General features: G+C 32.4%; 2 protein-coding genes and 1 long non-coding RNA gene across 3 annotated transcripts; all 3 read right to left on the bottom strand.

Annotated features, from left to right (window-relative positions):
• Positions 1-8,851: 8,851 nt before the first annotated feature.
• On the bottom strand, positions 8,852-9,934 carry LOC145582566 (protein MIZU-KUSSEI 1-like). The gene has a single exon (XM_081639549.1). It carries the CDS (start codon positions 9,741-9,743, stop codon positions 8,952-8,954), a length of 792 nt encoding a protein of 263 aa, XP_081495675.1. The 5' UTR covers positions 9,744-9,934; the 3' UTR covers positions 8,852-8,951.
• Positions 9,935-18,137: 8,203 nt separating this feature from the next.
• On the bottom strand, positions 18,138-19,366 carry LOC145582565 (uncharacterized). Its single transcript, XR_014099905.1, has 3 exons — positions 19,253-19,366; positions 18,957-19,056; positions 18,138-18,222 (listed from the first exon to the last, which is right to left on the bottom strand). It is a non-coding gene; the product is annotated as an uncharacterized LOC145582565 (long non-coding RNA).
• An 85-nt stretch (positions 19,367-19,451) lies between these two features.
• LOC145581425 (uncharacterized) lies at positions 19,452-21,442 on the bottom strand. Its single transcript, XM_081638432.1, has 3 exons — positions 21,394-21,442; positions 20,424-20,603; positions 19,452-19,960 (listed from the first exon to the last, which is right to left on the bottom strand). The coding sequence occupies exons 1-3, from the start codon at positions 21,440-21,442 to the stop codon at positions 19,452-19,454; spliced, it is 738 nt and encodes a 245-aa protein (XP_081494558.1).
• Between the last annotated feature and the right edge of the window lie 210 nt (positions 21,443-21,652).

Genomic DNA, 21,652 nt, shown 5'->3' with positions numbered 1-21,652 from the left:
GTGGAACAGAAAAATCGGTTTGTCAGAATGTGTATGTGGAATACAAATGTTTTTTTTTTTAAAATACTGGGTTTACGGCTTTAATATGATTGTATGATACGGGGTGTTATATTGTGGATAGATATCCCATATTAGTCCATTTGTAAGGAGTTTTATACGCAATAAGGTCTTGTTCACTTCGTCTTAAAAAAATACTATTAAGTAAAAATAATTTCAGTTCAGTAAAAATAATTTCAGTTCAGTAAAAATTAGTTTTCTTAAAGAAGAAATATAATAAAAAAATCAGTAAAAAAATAATTTCAGTTCAACAAAAATAATTTCAATTCAGTAAAATTAATTTAAGTTCAGTAAAAATAATTTAAGCTTAGCAAATATAATTTTATTTCAGTAAAATAATTTCAGTTCAACAAAAATAAGGTGAAGTGAACAGGGCCTAACACAAGTTGATAGCACCACATACAATAGCGAATTAAGAGTAAGTGATTAACCATATAATGTTTTAAGCTCAAAATAATTTTCCTAATCAATATCATATTTTGAAACATAAAAGTTAAGATGATTTTTTTTTTAAAAAAAACCAACTTTTCCCTCATCGGTTTTGGTATATTCAAATTTTTTTTGGCTAAAATATAATACAATGATATATTTAAATATAACAAGAACTAATGAAAATTAAGTTTTACCTTGACTAAAAGTTAATAATCTACCTTTAGAATAACCCTATATCTTCCTACAATTCAATCAAAATTTAAAATAAATGAACACAAACTTTTTAAAAAATCGGGTGTACAATCATTATTGTACATCCATTATAAAGATAGCTTAAAGTGATAAAAAATTACCCCTGAAATGAATAAAAGTAACCCAATACAAATAATATTATCTACGCTTTATTAGTAAAAAATCACATTTTAAATGACTAAAATCAATTATTAGTGATTGAATGTAATTAATTACCTTTATAAAACTTTTCTTGTTGTCTATTTGTATAAAAATTGTATTATGTTTAAAGTTGCCCAAAAAAAAAAGGCAAAAAGTTACCCTAAAATTAACTAAAAGTTACCCTTATATTGCTTGATGTACACTAATATTAGTGTAAACCGGGTGTATACAAAAGTTTTTCATGTCTTAAGCCCAAGCTCCATCAATATCACAACACAATTTAAACTGTAGTATTTTGGCACCAAATGATGAACTAAGGCAATATACTCAATTAAGTAATTTGTGATATACTCCCTAATTTACAGCATGGTAACACCAAGCACTTTCCTAAATGTGGATTTTGCCACCCAATTCAAGTATTACACCCATACAAGGACATTATATCAAAATTTCTCTTTTATCCCAACTCCCAAATTCCAAGTCATCGCAACAATATAATCAAAGCAAGACCAAAAGCAATACGCACGAACCTAATTACTCTTAGCTCATCCTCTACGGTACTTTCGTTGCTCAGTCTCAGCTAATGTATTGGACATGAGTAAAAGTTGATTCCCGAGCTTTCTCTCCACCGTTGAAACAATTTTCGATGGAGCAATATTCATAATCCACTATTCTAGAATTTCAGCATACAACGTTTCATTAAATAGCAACCATTTTACTTCCAAGTGTTCCGACTGATAATCTATGCTATACATATGTGAGCCCAAATCTCCTCTGTCAACCATATCAACCATAGCTCTGTCCGAAGCTTCTAAGATCTCTTCCATGTTTTTCCAGTGAGTTTTTTAACCACAACACCCCCAACTCACAAATTGCACTATTGTTGAAAATAACAGAGCACAAATCCATAAATAGATTTAGTAGTTTAGGATTTACCCTCCAGCAGAAGAATACAACTCCAAGTAGAAACAAAGTTGCTTTCCTGAAGGGCATAAATGAGACTGAGGGAATTTCGAGAATTGGTTGACAGTAAGTAAAACATTTACCTGCTAATTTATAATGGCATTAAAAATCTACTAATAAAAAAACAAAAACCCATACTCTGAACATATACTGCAATAAAAATTATGGTGCAAATAGCTGAATAGTTCACCACCATTAGTATACAGTACCCCAAAAATTACTTTTAAATAAAAAAAAACCTGGAGCTCCGCATTGAAATTAGGGAAGAAAATGCTACACAAAAAACACAACTACCCAACCGAGAACACTTAAATCCCTAATCACAATGTGGTATGTACACAACTCATATTCAGAGAAAGATATTGCAAGAGCAGCTTCTATCTAGCAAAGAAGATTTATAGTTAAATAAGGCTATCCTAAACATCATATTTGGCCATTAATTTCTGAAGTTAAAAAAAAAACTCATGCAGGCATATTTATTTCCTAAAAAAGCTTGTTATGTCACTACTATGAATAAAAATTATAAGTTAAGATGAGAAGGTATTTCCCAAATTTAACACAACCAACGTTGATCCTAATATGTAAACTCCCTATGTTTCCCCTCATCACTTATAATCAACATCAACATTGACTAACCATTACAACAAAACAGACTAAATAAAAAAATATAAAAAAATTTCAAAACCACAAATCTCTCTTTACAAACAAATTTTTCTTTGCCATCTCTGTGTGCAAAACTGATCTGACTTTGAATCTGCATTGAAAACCATATTCTACATACACCGGAGCAAATCAATATAAGCAAATCAAACAATTTTAACAATTCAAAAACAATAATCTAATGTCAAATTAACAAAAATCGAACACCTGAAGTGAACCTATAGCAGCGTGAGCAAACTCAGGCAAAGAGAAAATAGCAAAATCCATAGGATTTTCTCCTTTATAATTGATTTGAGAAGCTTCATAACCAGGTTTCGTAGGAGGTCAGGGTGGGGGTATGGTGGATTAAGGGGAGGGGGGAGGGGCAACGCTGCGACCTAAGGGGGCCGGGGGAAGGGTCAGCTGACGCTAAGGGAAGAGGTGATTTCTGTAGGCGGTGGTGGTGACGTGGGGGAAAGGGGTTGTGGGGGCGAGGCCGGAGGTGGCTTGGCTAAGCGGTAATGGTTATTTTTTAAAAAGAACTTTATACTTTTTTTAATTAATTCCAAAATTTAAAGAAAACAAGTAGAAATTGCCACGTGGCACATATAACCCTTAATAAGTAACGGAGTTGACGCCCGTTAGTCATTTGGGCATTTGGTGACATTAATGTTAAACTCGGGAGTATATGGTTTGGAAAGTTTTATGGGTATATGGTGAATAAGCAAATTACTCAGAGGTATTTGATGAAAATCCCGTTTATTTAATACATTATTTGCTGCCAATAAGCCCGTAAAGTATGAAAGAAAGGTTTTCGGTTAGGAACAGAGATCCTCTCCGGAATAGAGCCTCCTTTCGAGTTTGCTTCCGCCTACCTAGTTTTGTACAAAACTATCCAAGAATCCGAAAATTCGATCCACAACTGATCCAATTTTTTGGATATCTGATCCAATTTTTATTTCAAATAGGATAACCGATCCGAAAAAGCGGATATCGAATGCGGATTTGGATATTGATTATCCGATATTCAAAATACAAAGGCTGAAATCAATACTAAAAATTAAAACCAGACCCCATCTAATTTTTATTTCTAGGAAAATACTAGTTGTATGCATGGGTGGATAATTGGATATATATGGCTATGAAGGGGAGCACTTGCATCTTTTTTGCAAAAATTTATGAAATTCAAGGTAGGTTTCATGGTAAGTGAAAAAAATGTATTTCATATTCTAGCTTTTTCTCTCCCATTCCGAAAAGTTAATTTCCTTACAAAATAAAAACCAGAGGTTTATATTATATAATTATAAAATTTCTTTAAAAAGACTTAAATTGTGAATTGAGAAGTGTAATTACCACCATATTGCATTGTAAATGAACGGAGGATGTATGTAGACTTACAGACTAAATATGAATTAAAAAGTAAAAGTATTACACAATATTGAAACATTAATAATATCAATCAACGTAAATAATATCCCCTTTTGAATTATATAAGTTCAAAAAATTTTGAAGCTCCATTTAAAAATAGGAAAAATACACATTAATAATCCCAATTATTGCCGATTTATTTCTAATAATCCCAACTAAGGTTTATTTTTTAATAATCCTAACTATCTCCTGACTTGGCCTCCATTGGTCCCAAAAAGAGGATAAATTATTATTTTTTAAAAGCCGCATGTCAGCACATGATTGGCCTAATATTAAAAAAAAATACATTTTAATAATCCCAACTATGAGCGATTTACTTCTAATAATCCCAATTAAGGTTTATTTTTTAATAATCCTAACTATGGGGTCAGTTTGCCACTATTAGTCCCGGATGACTAGTAACCTGATAAGCAGGTTAATTTTTTTTTTAAAACAAAATTTAATTACATGTGTCGCATTTCTATTGGTCTAGAAAAATAAAGTAAAACGTTAAAGGAAAAATACACTTTAATAATCCCAACTATGGGCGATTTACCTACAATAATCCCAACTAACGTTTATTCTACAATAATCCTAACTATTAGGTCAGTTTTCCTCCAGCAGTCCCAAATCGGTCAACAAAAGTCAACAACCTATTATTGTAGGTTGTTTCACACGTGTCAGCGTGTGAGTGGTTCCAAAAAAAATTAAAAAAAAAAAAAGAAAACCAAAAAAAAATTCTGGTAGCCAACCCTAACCACCGCCTCCACCTCCACCTCCACCTCCTGTCGCCCAACCACCACCTCCAGCCCTAACCACCACCTCCACCTCCTGCCGCCCAACCCTAAAACACCACCTTCTCCAGCCACCCAAGCTGGAAACAACTCCCACGACCAGCCGCACCCCCGAAACACCTAAATCGCACCAGCTACACCCCCGAAACCTTTTCCCGTGAAACCCTTGCGCGTGAAACCGGCCAATACACCACCTCCTGCCGCCCAACCCTAAAACGCCACCTAAATCACACCAGCAGCACCCACGACCAGCCGCACCCTCGAAACCCTTGCCTGTGAAACCACCAGCAGCAGCCCCAAATCGCACCAAATCGCCCGGAGGAGGCTTACATCCGCGACACCTCGCCGGAAACTGCTCCTCACGACACCGTTGCTTTCAATTCGTCAAGGCCTGAATCCGCGAGATCGAAGGCGGTGGTCGGATGTTAGCTATGGGGCTGGGGTTCGGGATAGTCGATCTCCCGGTGGTCGGATTGGGGAATGAAGGGGTGGTTGTCGTGGCTGAAGGGAGGAGGGGGTGGCGCGTGGCGGGCTAGGCTAATGGGCTTAGTTTTCTTTTTTCTTTTTTTTTTAAATTAAGCCAGTCATGTGGTGACATGTGGCATTTAAAAAACCAAAAAAAAAAAGTTTACCATTTCTACAGGTAACCAATTTTTGGGACTGCTGGAAGAAAACTCAGGGCATAGTTAGGATTATTGTAGAATAAACGTTAGTTGAGATTATTGTAGGTAAATCGCCCATAGTTGGGATTATTAAAGTGTATTTTTCCAAAGTTAAAAAAATTAAAATTAATTTTTTTTTAATAAAAAAGGATAACCCTAAACACCAGCCCTTCCCCCCATCAGCACCTCCACCGCCCAGCTTAATCTCACCGGGCCGTCGCTCATCAACCATCCTAGCCGTGGACCCTCCCCATTCCCTAATCCACCTCCCAATCTCTCAACAATAAACCAAATCAAAATGAACCGGCGCAGGGGAGGCGTTTTCTAGAGTGAGGGTATAAAGCATTTTCTAAAACAAGTTACCAATTTCACAAACTGGTAAAAGGCTTGTTTTAAGAAGATGGGGGTATAAGGTGAGATTATTTTGGGATTTCGAATGGGATTGTTTTGGGATTTCGAAAATGTGGGATTATTTTGAGTAAAAAAGGCAAAGGTGGGATTATTAGTTTCCAATTTTCCAAATGAAAACCCTTCAACTACGAACATCAAATCCATATAATCAATTTTTTTTTTACAGTAAAGAAACTAAATCATTATGTTCTACTCAGCTCCCTAGTCTACCTATATTAATACATTCCTACACTTATAGACGCGTTGCCCAAATATACATATGTCCGAAACTACGATAAACACATTCATATAAAAGGAACCACAACTTAAAATACAAGTCCTACACTCCTACCACAACTTATTAGTTGGTCATGGCCCATATATACCAAAAGGTACAATGACCTCCATCAAAATCACTCTCAGCTCAAGTCTAAATGCAAAGAAGTAACATACATTTTCTTGTTTTGGTTTAGAGATGATGGGATTGTAAAGTGTAAAAAAAGCAAAGAGATGTTGATGTGCAATGTGATGATCAGAGAAGCACATGCAATTCCCCAACATTAACAGTTCACTTTTAATCTCATCTTTTTTTAAGGACCTTTCAATTTCATTATTTCTTCCTTTCCCACTTCATATGCATGTATACCTTTATTATATACTTATGCTTGTTCATATGATCTTATCTTGACATTACCACTTATTCTAAGTAAGGCCCCATGTTTGATCATCACTTATTCTTGAAAAGCAGTTTGAAATTCGCTTATACTAATCTATAAGATAAGACGGTATGAGTTTGGAATTAGGAATGAAAATTTCGATGATATTTGTGTGAAACTTGACTCTTAATACCGTGTGCTTGATTTTGTTCAAGAATAAGTACTTTTCTTTAATTTGGCAGGTCCAAGGCTTGGTATGAGCTGAGCTATCTCCTTCTTGAGTTTAATTATTATTGTAACCTTAACTTTATGGTTAGAGGTATAGGTTTACAAATCAAATTAAAGTTAATTTAAAACATACACTGAGTTCATTTGTTAGTTTTAATCATTCTAAACACATACTATGCACCTTATTTACATGAATCATCTAACCCTTTTTATTTTTCTTTGAAAACGACAACCCACTGAATAAAGAAAAAGGAACGAAGAAACAAATGAAAAAGTTGGTGGAACCCTTAGGGAAACAATGAACTTGAAATGAGAAATTAAATAGTGCTTACTCAAGGTATATCTATGCTTTTTCAACCAATTATGTGACACGAATCTAGCTCCCATACGAACCATGTTCTTTGTTGTTTTAATAAATGTAAGCTAATCATTGAAATTTTTGCTTGTTTTATCTATTATTAAAATGATTTAACAATAAAATTAAAAAAAAAAATTTAAATTTTTCTCAAGAACAAGCTATGACATAACACCATAAGATGAATCTTCTCGAGTCTAGTTGTATTGGTTATAATAATTGTAAGCTCTAGAATTCTAGATTATAAATTATCGTCAACATTCTAGCTATATTTAAACAAAATAAATCATATAACGCTTATCTCACTTCTAATGTATGCTACTTATTCGCCCTAAACCAATCATTTAGTTAGGGCCAGAATACAAAATCTATAAAAAAAAAAAAAAAAAAAAAAATTACATATGTTTCTTTCAAATACATTTAGTCAAAAAATAAATAAATAAAGAGTAACAAAACCCATCATAAATTATTATAATAATTTGTCTCTTTAATTAGGTAATTTATCAATCTTGCATTGCCCTAATCAACAGTCATAAACATGTCATCCCTTCTAAAAGCCAGCCCTTATTGATCGATAGAGAAAGGTATATTGATTTGGCCTCTTACCAAATTTTCTGGCTCACTTAACTTTTTTCTTTTGATGATCTGAGCTGACTCAAACCACACCTAAACCAATTATTAAGCACATACACACTATATACCCTTATATTTTTAGTTAAGACATAATTATGACCGAACTTTTCCCATCAATTATTTTCATCACAAGCATACATATATAATCCAATTGCTTGGTTATTGCTATCTTAATTTGCATGTCATGACTCGTTAAATGATTTCATCGGCTCATCATCGTCTATCTTTAATTTGATCCAAATAAATTATATCTACATCATTTGATCATTTGGTCACACGATTCTCTCTACACTTAAAAGTCATACATTCCCTAGTTTATATAATAAGGGATAAATAAGACAGTGAATATGTGACAATTTTGTTTATTTTTAACCAAAAAAAAGGAGTAGTTGCCATTTTTTTTTTACTCATTAAAGTAAGTTTTAAATTCTTTTTACTTAAAGGTTATGTACTGTATTTTCTGTGTGAAACTACTATCATTGAATCACTTAAAACAAAATGTTCGTATTTTCAATACACTATATAAGTAATTACTAATTAGGTGTTAGTTGTGTGTGGGTCCTCCATGGTCTATTCTCTTCCAACCCTACTTGCTGTACATCGCTCAAATTGATTATCGAAAGCTTGGAAAGTTACAAAAGAAGTAAGCAATTAGAAATTTTCCATCTTTCAATTTTTCCAATCGATCCCAAAATTCAAAGTGAAATATAATTTTTATAAGCTCACTTATTGGCAAATTTTAAAATACGATGTAAATATATAGATCTAATCGATAATAAATTAGTATTAAGCTATTAAAGATAAAGATATAGACAAAAATTGATATAAAGTCTTTTAAAATAGACATATGAATAAATGAATAATATACGTGTATGATATGTCGGCTATTAAATACGTAGTATAATTATTCGCCTTTTTTCACAAGACAAGAAACATATACTTCGTGCATGGTATGTACTCAATAGTTATGACAAGTACAATAAACAAAACATGGCTTGGAACTAAAGGTTTTGCCTACTGCATCCTAAGTTAGGACAAATTGTTTACTAAGTTCGTTAGGGACTTAAAATAAGCGATTAGACCTTCATCCAATTTCACATGTTGAATTTACTTCCTAATAATTTACAATTTGTTTTTAGTGGACATAAAATAAAAAAAATTAAAAAAAAATAATAATAAAAAACAATAAAATCCTTGCAGTTTTTCAATAGCAATATTGTAACATTCGTGTAGATTTGCACCTTTTCTCTCTATCAACGAACTTATCTTGAAAAATAATTAAAATATTACATTAATATGATTTGTTATAATTAAATACAAACATTATATCAACACAAAAAATCTACTTAAATGAACCTCTTACAAAGAAAATACTTAACTCAGGCCCTTCAGAATAATCAGGATTAATCATATACAATGCCTCAGAATCCTTAGACCCTACAACCCTATCAAATCTTGCTCTCAAATAAGTAAATTGATCACCATCATCTTTCTCAACCTTCTCATCACCACCATCGTTACGATGATCACGACTACGACGTTGTTGATGATCATTAGGTGAAGGAGGTAAAACTCCGGCACCCATGGACACACCGTGAAGCATTTGCATAACATGGACTTCATCGTCGGACATTTGAGTCCTTCTAATGGAGTACCCTACTTTCCTACCATTACAATAAATAGCCCAAACAAATTCTTCCATTACTTTTTTTTTGTGTGTTTTAGTCTCACTTTCTAGGGCAACCCTTAAAATGTCACACGACATTTCCTTGTAAAAAGTTGAACTAAGGATAGGTAACTCAATCATAAAAAATGGTATGCTATGAGGGTTTTCTTGGATGGCTAGGGTTATACGACCTCGCCTCGTGCCAAAGAGGGTGATGATGGTTGCATGATCGGTTATCATGGGACGGCGAAGGTGGTGGGACTTCGCGAGTAGTGCCACCACCTTACACCCGGATGTAAGGAGTGGGAACAACTTGAACATCTTTAAAAGACCGCCTTTAGAAGAAGAGGGTTTAGAGGTTGATTTTTTGGATGAAGTTTCATAATTAGGGTTTGTGTTACGTAGGAGTGAAATTAAGGAAGATGGATTTTGGAGTTTTTTGAATGGAATTGAATAAATGGATGGCATTTTATTATATTTTTTGATTTTTTTGATGATGAAGGGAGGAATATTAGCAATAATAATAAGGATAGGGAGTTTATTTAATTGTTAGTGATAAAAATGAAGTTCTAAGATTGTGGATCATTTATGATTTATAACTTTGTTTGTAGGAGAAGGGGGAGGTATGTGCCAAGGATATATAATTGAAGGAGCATTTATATTAATTGAGGTTTTTTTTTTGTAAATCTTTTGTAGTTGGATAATGAGAGGACCCTCCTCTTGAATTAGAGTTCATACATGTTAAAACTAGAAAGGTGGCCATACAATGTTTTCTTTCTTTATTTCTTTTTTTTTTTTAAATAATAGAGACATAGTCCACAGTTCCACATAGAGTATGTGTTCAGATAGAAAGTGAATGAAAATTATAAAATATTTGAGCACCATAACACCCTCCTTATCGATCGATCAGTAATCATGCATATAAGTTTTGTGGGTAATTGTTGAATAAATTAATATTTAATAACTATTTTTCTTTTGAAAGAGTGAGACTAGGCCGTCTCATATTCTATTATTATTTTTTTACTTATAAAGATATTATTGATTAAAGTTTCACATACATCAATCTTTACTTATAAGAATATTATTGATCAGGATTCTATATCAATCGACAAACACATTTAATTAAAATAAAACACTTAAATAAAAACAAAGGGAGTAGCAAGGCAACCTTATGGCAATAAGAAGCACATGTAAACACTCAAGAGTCAAGAGTCAAGACTAAACTAACAGACCATGCATGTGCCCTCGATCAGTGCGTATTTAGAGGTAGTGACCACTTTTAATTTCTATGGGACCTTCAATTTTTTCATATTTTATTTGTTACAACTTACAAGTATATATTAATATATTTATATATGCACCTAACAGCAACATTCTTTTGTACTCGTAATTTATTTTGTGAGATTTTTAGACTTGATTTCTTCCAGACTTTCAGTTTCAAGGAGTAGTATTGTGCATCGTTCAAAGTTTTATGGTAAAGAGAAAATTTCAAGTATTGTCCATCTTAAGTTGATGTTTCTCTAATATGACAAAGAGAATACATACATATAATCAACTTTCATAACTTTCCTTTCTTCAAAAAAAAAAAACTTTCATAACTTCCAATTCCTCCTAAAGGCTATATAACACAGCTCCATACTCGGATTAGATATAAACAACTATTGGGAGCAATAAACAGCTCCATAGAAGGATATAAACAGCTTTAGGTATATAGTGTACTCCCTCCGTGATTTATTACTTGCTCCATTTTTTTATGCGTGTAGTTTAAGGAGGAATAATAATATAAAGTAGTAAAATATCATGGAAGTGTGGTTGATTAAAGAATAAAAAAAATCTTACGTATGAAGCAAAAGTGAGTATAAGTGATAAGGAGAGAGAATATAAAAAATATCAATATATAACAACACACTAAAATAAACACTAAACTAGAATGGCACATATTATTTTCTGTAGTATTTTTCCCTCCAAAAACCATTTCTAAAAAAATTCATATAATATCTACTTATAGGACATGTTGACCATTTTTAAAAAAAGACCAAAAAGATAAATAATTATTATTTTACATATAAATTCAGTTAGTTCATTGATAAATATCTACTTATATGATATTAGTAGTACAAATATTTATTTAACCTAATGTTTTTTTTTGTCAAATTGGTTTATTAAGTGTATAAATTTTATTTTTGATACTTTAATATGTATCAATCAATAACTATATACTAAAAGACACACTAACGTTGACACATGTCATTTCGGGTCCGAATCTTCTATCCCATTTTTATGTCCCATTCTTTTTGATTGGTCCACGTTACTTCAAATATCAATATTAATATTAAAAAAAATTAATACAAAATTAAATTAAATAAATTTTACATAATTTATATTCTAGTCCTTATCTATTTTTTTTTTCTCCTTTATACAATTACGTTTAATTCAATCTCATCATTTTTTTTCTTTATACTACCTAAGCAAGAATTACGTAGTATAATTTTGACAATGTTATGGCCTATACTAATAGTAATTATCAATAAAAATACAATTATCCAAAACCTAAGCAACTATATACGCAGTATTATTTTGATAATGTTATGGCCTATACTAATAGTAATTATCAATATATACTCTAATAGCTTCCCTAATGACCAAAAACAAACATAACATATGCATGTAGTATTTCATAGATACGTAATTCAATAAGAATTAAACTCAACTAAAAAATAATTCATACATCGTATGGTAAATTGTCAAAATCGCTCGTCAATACTTCTCGTGCATTAAATTGAACTAGTTTTTGGCCCCGTGCAATGCACGGATTTATAAAGTATGATTTATTAAGAATAATAGTTAATTGAAACATAGTTAATCAAAATTAAATGACTTTTGTAACACTTTAAAAAAAAAAAGTAAAGCATTTTGGAGGGAAATTTTTTCACAAAATCATGCCAAGTGACCCTCCGGTGATTACTTTAGTATATAAGTATAGAAGTATAGATTGTAGTGTTTTAATATTTATGGATTAATTAGAGAAAGAATAAATTGAGGTAACTTAAAAAAAAATAGGATTCTTCTAGAGTTATGGAAGTAGTATAAAGAAAAAAAATGATGAGATTGAATTAAACGTAATTGTATAAAGGAGAAAAAAGTAGATAAGGACTAGAATATAAATTATGTAAAATTTATTTAATTTAATTTGCTATTAAATTTTTTTAATACTAATATTGATATTTAAAGTGACGTGGACCAATAAAAAAGAATGGGACATGGAATAGGACATAAGAGTGGGATAGAGGATTCGGACCCTGTCAATTCTTAGTGTATCCTAAGATTTTTTTTTTCTTGAATAAATCCTATTAAAAAAACAAATTTCCGTAAACTTATAAAGTATAATTACTTAAACAAAAAAAAATGACATATCTTTAACACAAAAATATTTGGAAATTTTAGAAAATAACACCACAAAAAAACCCAAATTTTGATTGTAACACCACAAAAAAAATAACTTTTATTATAACACCATAAAAAAAACTCACAAGTTTGATTTCACCACCACTTAACGGATTCTTGGATGGAATCCGTTAGTGGGGCCCATAATTTGACACGTGTCAATAATCTATAGGTTTTAAAAATTAAATTAATAAAAAAAAGAAAATCCCTTAAACCAGCTAGCTCCACCACTGGCGCCACCTTGCCTCAGCCACTGACACCATAATCCATGTCGCCGGCATCCATCTCCCCCACCGAAATCGGCGAAACCATCTCACGCCGCCGAATTTTGCCTTCCCCCTCCCCGAAAACCACTCACGCCGCTGAAATCCTACCACCAAACCCGAAACGCCGACGAACTCCTACATTCACCACCAGCTACCGTCGCCGAAATCCTCTCCCCTTATCCCCTACCCAGAGTTGTCGTCGAAACTCCAACCCACAAAACCCATAAACCACCCTCACCTGAACCCTAAACTGTTTCCAGAAATCGATTGAATCGGGGCTAGGTTGAGCTAGGTGCGGCGTTTTAGGGGTTAGGTTGGTGCGTCGTTCAGGTGGTCAATCGAGGGTGGTCGGCTGGGGGAACTGGCGCCGGTGGCTGGGTAGTGCGGTGGGGGCAGGTGGAACCGGCGTCGGTGGCTGGGTAGTGCGGTGGGTGAGTTTGGATTTTAAGGTTTTTCTTTTTTTTTTTTTTTTTTTGCTTTTTTTTTGTTTTTTATCCAATGTATAACTGACACGTATACAATGTGGGGTCCACTAACGGTTTTTTGGATGGCGTTAGTAAGTGGTGGTGAAATTCAATTTTTTGGTTTTTTTGTGGTGTTATAATAAAAATTTTAAAAGTTGTGGTGTTATAATCAAAATTTGGGTTTTTTTGTGGTGTTATTTTCTAAAATTTCCAAAATATTTAGCTATAAAAAAACATTCTTAACATAATTTTAATAATTTTTTCGTCATTTATATTCACATAGCTTTCGTAATCCTTTATTTTGACCAAAATTTGTCAAATATATTTTTAGATTTTATTTTGTTAATAAAAACTAATCGGTTATTAATTCATATACTCCCAAGTTTTTTTGTTTATTCACCATATACTCTTTTAACTTTTCAAATACACCATACACCTCGAATTTTCTCAAATATGCACCAGTTACCCTTAATGACTAACAAATATTAGCTTTATTAAACTTTAAGGCTAATTATGCCTCGAAACTATCAATATTCCTTCCCCCTACAACCGATAACCAACTACGTTACTACTCTCCCTTACCCTACCCACAAAACACTCTATACCTCCTTTCCCCACACCCAAAATCAATAGTACGGACATGATGTTGGAGATTCGGGGTGGTTTTAGAGGTTGGGAAAGGGAGAAAGTGGTTTAGTGGTAGGGGAAGGGATTTGGGTTGGTTTTGTAGCATAATTAACTAATATTCACTCATCTTGTAATCATTAAGGGTATATAGTGTATTGGTGTATTTTTGTAAAATCATGGATATATGATGTATTTAAAAAAGTTCATGTAGCAATGTAGCATATAAACATAGACTACATTCTGTTCACAATAGGCAAAACACTAAAGCAAATAAATAGTTTCATCACATTTTCTTAGTGATAATAACCACTGGATCGAGATGCCTCCATCTTACTTAGCTTTCGAAAACATGAACCCCTCCTCAATTAGTGTCATTCGAATTATCAAAGCATGTATGTGCTACACCTTGAAAGATCGGTATAAGGAACAATATACACAGCACCGTGGAACAATATATATGAACAACATTCTGTTAAAAAAAGACAAAAGGATAATGCAAAATAAATAGTTTCATCATAACAACTTAGTGAGATTAACCAGTAGGAGATGCCTCTATCTTGGCTTTCAAATACTTCAACTCCTCCTCAATTTGTATCATTCGAGCATGGATATCCTCTTGTCCCTTGGAAGTTTCCTTGCTCATTGACACAGATTCATCCTTTTTTAAAGAAGCACCGTTGTTGGTGAACTTTTTCAAGGAGATGCTCGAATTTGGCAAGTCCTTCAATGTCAAATCATAGTCAACCAACCTTGATTCAATATTCTACACATTAAAATCAAGAATGTTATTTCAAACCGATGGAAATCACTAACAAAAGTATTTGAAATAATTCCCGAGGGGAGAGGGAATATTCCTCCAAAACAATTAACAAGATTCAAGCATATACCAACTAAAAGGTTTTAACAGTTTAACACCACACATTATTGTGAGAGCTGGGTATTCTTTGATTTTACTAATTTTATGCATTTAGTTGTGCCATTTGGCATTCAGAGTTGCTCGATTCTGATGTATCGTGTATAAGCTAAGTGAAAATGTGGAACAAAGAATTATCAAAGAACAAGAACACAGCTTTTTTAATGCTTTGGAACACTCCTCAAAGTCCTCAAATTGGATGGAGACATTGTTGTCATCAACATCAAGGTTCCTTCAATTATAAAGTAAGGAAAAAAAATGTGTAAAACAACAGAGCAAGATATTCATAAATCTCGAGAATTTAATAAAAGCCAAATGTGATTCATATTAACACAAGAAATTCAACATAGGAATGGGTACATTGACAGCAAATAATGTACTTCGTATAAAATAAAAGAATTTAAAATCAAAATAGCTGTGACACCTGAGTCTTCCAAGAGTACGAAAAAGAGTTTGAAGATTCTCTATTGATTGATGGTCAGCAAACCATTCACAAGGCAAACCCTTGAGAATAATAATGGGTGGCTTCTCCTAAAGCAAAACTGCAAGCAAGTAATATAAACACGGGTAATAAGTTCGTTGTGTAATAGGAAGAGATAGATACACACAAAGAGTTAAGAAAACTAAGATGAAACTAATTAAATTCCATATAAGCATGAAGCATCAACTTTCAAGAAACTTAAAAAGTCCCTAGTGTCATTCATACCTCTTTGAAAGAGGTAAAAGCCACTTTGAGTAGCAAGATAAAACAGAGATAAAGATACAAAGGGCAAAAAAAAACTAAAATAAAATTAATTAAAATAAAGAAATATTCACACCGTGACCTCAAAATACCCCTGACGTTAAAGTTCCCTTAGTAATTAAATTTTATTCTCCAAATGCCCTAACTTTGTTAAATAATTACACAAAATACCCTTATTTTTTTGAGGTATAGCGTGTAGTTTGAAATTTAAGGAAACTAGACGTTAGATTTGATTCTCACCCTTTTTTTGCATAAATACTTGATACATAACATCCTCTTATTTGCTTATTAACAAATTTTTAACACCATGAGTTATCAATCTAAATCATATTAAGTTCGCATCCATCTTTGGTTGGCTAGATTGATAACTCATGGTGTTAAAAATTTGTGGTTAAGCAAATAAGAGCGATGCTATGTATCGAGTATTTATGAAGAAAAAAAAGGTGAGAATCAAAACTAACGTCTAGTTTCCTTAATTTTTAAAATAGACGTTGTACTTTCAAAAATAAGGGTATTTTGTGTTATTATTTAACAAAGTTAGGGTATTTGGTGAATTAAATTTTATTGCTAACGAAACTTTAACTTCAAGGGTATTTTGAGGTCACGGTGTGAATATTAACAAACGTCGGTGGTATTTGGTGAATTTTGAAAAACTTGAGGGTATTTGGTGAATTTTTAAAAAGGTCAAGGGCATTTGGTGAAAAAACCGATTAAATTTTAATTATTAGTATCTACTCCATGATTCTCAATAACTTAATTTATATATAGCTATACTAATCTATTAAAAGGCGTTTCTAACGTCATCGTGTCACGTAAGCTCCCCTCACTACGTCACGTCATCCATTCAAGTACTCATTACGCCACATGGCTTTCCCTTCCATTGATATTTATTGCATGTCATGCACACATAATAATTATAAAAAAAAATTCTCCACTAGATTTGAACTCGCAACTTCTAATTCTAGAATTCAATGTCTTACCAGTTACCACCAAGCTATGTGATTCTTTATGTAATCTTTTGAATACAAAATATTAATATGTAGCAAATGATAATATAAATAACAAATTTAATTACAAGAATAATATCATAAATTATACTCCCTCCGTCCCTATTTGATAGTCACTTTTGGGCAATTTTCACGGGAATTAATAAACATGAATAAGAAGTAGCAAAAGTACATTGAAAAAGTAAATTTACATTGGGTATGCAAAAAAGTAGAAAGAAAGTAATTAAAATACATGGGAAAGCAAAATTTAAATGGAAAAGTTAAATTTGCACAAATATTTTTGCAAATTGGAGAGAATTTTGGTAAAAAATTAATATTAATAGTACTTGAAAAAAGCAAATGTGACTAATATTTTGGGGCACCAAAAATGAAATAAGTGACTATCAAATAGGGACGGAGGGAGTAATGTATATTAATGATCAGTTAGTTTCATGTAAAACCCGGGGCATCGCCTGGGCCCAAAAACTAGTTTTAATTTATGGAAAATGCTATACATAGCCCATAGGGGATAGAGCTACATATAAACATTAAATATACTCTAGAAAATTGTTTAAATTTAGAAAATCATGACAAAAACACACTAATTATACCAATTTACGCGTATTTTATCATAAATTTTTAATTTTATACAATTTTCAAGAGTATATTTAATGCTTATACATAGCCTTTATTACCCTTAATTTATATTACGTATCCAACAACGTTTAGCAATTTTAACAATAGAATGTAGTAGCAGCGCAATAGTCAATAAAAGTGTTATGTAAAATGTACTAGTAGCTGTTTTGTTAACTTATCAGATTGCTAAAATTTGTTGTCTTGATCCTTTTACTCAGATCTACAAACCTTCATCTTACTTGAAAAAAATAAAAAAATTCCCACCCTACAACATTTTTTTATTGACCCACCCTACTACATTTTACTTCCTCTATTTTTTTTTATAATTACAACACTTCTCTTTTCACGCTAAATCTTCCTTTAAAGTCCATCGTTGCTGCCCCCAAAAGAAACTAAAGATGACTACAATGATCGCATTCCTCAACATGAGACATTTGTTGCATCACAAGAAACATACTCTACTACTCACAGTTCCAAGAATAAACGGATTAGAAAAACAAAAACAGTAATCATAAATCTAGGAGCATGCACAACAAACCAAGTTACAAGGGTAGCATAAAAGGTAGGGTAGATATTGATCACAACACAGAGAATACTTCAACTTAGTGAGATTAACCAGCTTAGTCAGATTAACAAGCAGAAGATGTCTCTATCTTAGCTTTTAAATACTTCAACTCCTTCTCAATTTCTGTCATTCGAGCCATCAAAGCATTCATGTCTTGCCCTTTGAAAGTTTCCTTGCTAACTGGCATAGAATCATCCTTCTTCAAAGAAGCATTGTTGTTGGTGGTCAACATTTCTTGGAAGATGGTAGAATCAGGCAAGTCCTTCAATGTCAGATTAAAATCAACCATCCTTGAATCATTACTCTACACATTAAAATCAAGAAGGTTATTCCAAACCGATGAAAATCACAAACAAAAGTACTTAAATAATTCAAAAGTCTCAAAATTTCATAACTCATGCAGGCTCCAAGATTCAACTATTTCACAGGGCAGAGGGGAGATTCCTTTTAAACAATTGACGAAACTCAAGCATAGAGAGGGAGTGGATGGCAAATGATAAAGTGTATGAAGTAATGATTGGGAGTGGGGATATCTTGCGTGACAGTGTGTGAGATGTAGTGCTGGCTTGCTGCGAGTGTGCTCAGGGTAACTTTGAGGTTGATGTGGTCGAAGCATTTGCAATGAGGCAGAGCTTCAAGGTTGCAATTGAAGCAGGATTCAGATATTTTGTGCTAGAAACGGACAACATCAAGCTATTTCACCATATGAACAAGGGCATTACTCTTCCAAACGAGTTTGGCAAGTTGGTAAAGGATATTTAGAGGCTTTCGAGAGATTGTCGAAGGGTGTCTTTCTCTTTCATTAGGAGATCGGGTAATGAAGTAGCACATTGTTTAGCTAAGTTAAGTTGCAATTTTAATGAGTTTCGAGTTTGGCTTAAAGAGTACCCTCTTGAATTACAAGGGGTCATTTGTAACGATATTGCAAACTTGATGCCTTAATAAAATTTGTGCTTCCGGTTTGTGTAAAAATAAAAAAAATTACCCTATATTTTGAGCTAAGCAATTATATAGCAATTAGAAAGGTTAAGAATATACCTTTTTCAAAGAACAAGAACACAATTTTTTTACTGCTTTGGAACACTCCTCGGGATCCTCAAATTGGATGGAGACATTATTGTCATCAATATCAAGATTCCTTCAATAATAAATTAAGGGGAAAAAAAATGTGTAAAACACCAAAAAAAAAAAAAAGATAATCATAAATTTCAAGAATTTAGTGAATAAGACAAGTGTGATTCATGTTAACACGAGAAATTCAACATAGGAAGGGGTATATTGGCAGCAAATAATGTATAAAATAAAAGAATATAAAGTCAAAATTGCTCAAATACCTGAGTCTCCCAAAAGTATGAAACAGAGCTCGAAGATTCTCCATTGAGTGATGGTCAGCAAACCACTCACAAGGCACACCCTTAAGAACAATAGTGGGTGGCTTCTCTTGAGACAAAACTGCAAGCTAGTAAACACGGGTATTAAGTTCTTTGTGTAATAGGAAAATGAAATTAATTAAAGTAAAGCAATCCAAAGTATTTAATTAAAAAAAGTACCTGATATCATTTCACTCAAATCGTCTTGCACCGCGATTCCAACTTCAAAAAGGGTCCCAAAATATTTCATTGGATAAACACCTAATTTCTCAAGTAATTTTTTTTTAAATTCTAAATATATCTCTTCCGAGTTTAATTTAGAACCTCGAAAATTAAAATATCCTTCAGCAATAATTTCAAAGTCATGAATGACTTTGAGAGGAACTAAATAACTAACATCAATGTCCTCATCTGACAAAGGTACATGTTTTGAAAAAAACTTAGATTCACGAAAACCTGTGGCAATCAAATCTTTCAGAATCCATCCAGTAGGAAAAAGATTGTATGCCCCTGGGCAGCCAAAAACAAACTTTAACTTGATTGTGGGAACCAGCATTAAATCACCTTTCATGATAATTCTTGCAAAATCCAAATATTTGGGGAATGCATTCTCAATTGCAAGAACCTTATCATGATTTTCCTTAGGCAGCATAAAAGATGGAGATAAATTATCTGCATTTAAAAACACCAAATATTAACAACAATATATAGATCGAGCCAGAGTAATTTTTGAGTGAAAGAAGGAAATCGCCAGTTATAAAAGAAAAAAAAAGGTGAACTTTATGATCATTTGTCAAAGCGAAAACATCTATCAGCCATTTCAAAAATCAGGTATTCATGATCATTTGAACTGCAAGTACCAGCAACATGGATATGAGCTGTTGTGTTTATATTTAGACTTCAGTGCACAAGCATTCTCCTTTATAAAGCTAACTTGAATACCTCCCTCAATCTACACAACTATGACTTCCTAAACTTCATAAGAAACGATGACATTAAAAAAGCAACGATGACATTAAAAACATCAATTTGCATTCACATATATACTTTACCATAAACAAGTAATATTATATCAAGAAAACCCCATAAAGAAACCAGCAATAATACAACATATGCAAATAAAAGAGATCATTACTTTGAGCTTTGTGTTCAATAGAGGCTTGTTCATCACCCAGCTGAATAACCTTCTCATTCTCATTCTCATTTCCTACTATAACAAAACCAGATTCTATGTCATCTTCACTTCCTAATTTTTCAACAGTTGGAACCTTATCCTGATTTTCCTTGGGCAGCATATTGGGTCCAGATAAATTACCTGCATTTGAAAACACCAAGATATAAAGCCACATAATAATTTTAGAAAATCACTTTAATATAGATGAGATGAGATGAGATTTAACCTAAATGACTTGAACTCCTATCATCTTATGCACAAGGTATGGTATGGATGATCTCAACTTCTCAATCCGAATATCACAAAGAATACCGACTTTTTGTGGAATTAATTAACCTATATGAATAGGTACAATCATATGGATCCCTTATCTATTACTTGGTCATCTCTATCCATATCCCTTATCTATTACTTGGTCATCTCTACAAAAATCAGGTATTCATGTTTATAAACATTTGAACTGCAAGAACCAGCAACATGGATATTCAGACTTCCGTGCACAAGCATTCTCCCTTATAAAGCTAACTTGAATACCTCCCTCAATCTACACAACTATATGACTTCCTAAACTTCATAAGATTCTTCACAAATAAAAAAGATTCTAACCAATCATAAACATCAATTTGCATTCACATTCTAACAAAATCAATGTCCTACTCTTCTTATTTAACAAAATCAGCAAACATAAAGCACAATAAAATTTACACTAATAAATAATCCCAGAAAATTATCAAAAACAACTATGACATTCAAAACTTAATTTTTTAAACATGAGAACAACTATGACATGCAAAACCTAATTTTTCAACATGACATTAACAAAATCAATTTCTAACAAACAACCAGCACATCAAATTTCAATAAATCCATACTAATTAACTTTATAAAACAACATAATCATCATGAAAAAAATTATAAATTGACGGTATACCTTTTATCAATTTGCTGTCGAATTCTTTCAGGAAAGCTGGTTTTACCATGGTGGGGTGATTTTTGGTTGTTCGTATCTTTATCTCTGATTAATTAATTAATAAAGTTTTAAACGAGGTAGTAGAAATTAACGGAAGAATAAAACTAACAAAATTAAATTAAGAGTAGATTTGTGGAAAAGTGTAGGAGGAATAAATTAAAGGTACGAGGGATAGGAATAGGGAGGATAAAAGGGTGGGATAAGTTTTGAGAATTAATAA

Source organism: Chenopodium album, chromosome 15 (genome assembly GCF_948465745.1).
Source record: "Chenopodium album chromosome 15, dcCheAlbu1.1, whole genome shotgun sequence".
Taxonomy (NCBI): Eukaryota; Viridiplantae; Streptophyta; class Magnoliopsida; order Caryophyllales; family Amaranthaceae; genus Chenopodium; species Chenopodium album.
Note: the sequence above shows the minus strand (reverse complement) of the source record. Positions and strands in the feature narration are given on the sequence as shown.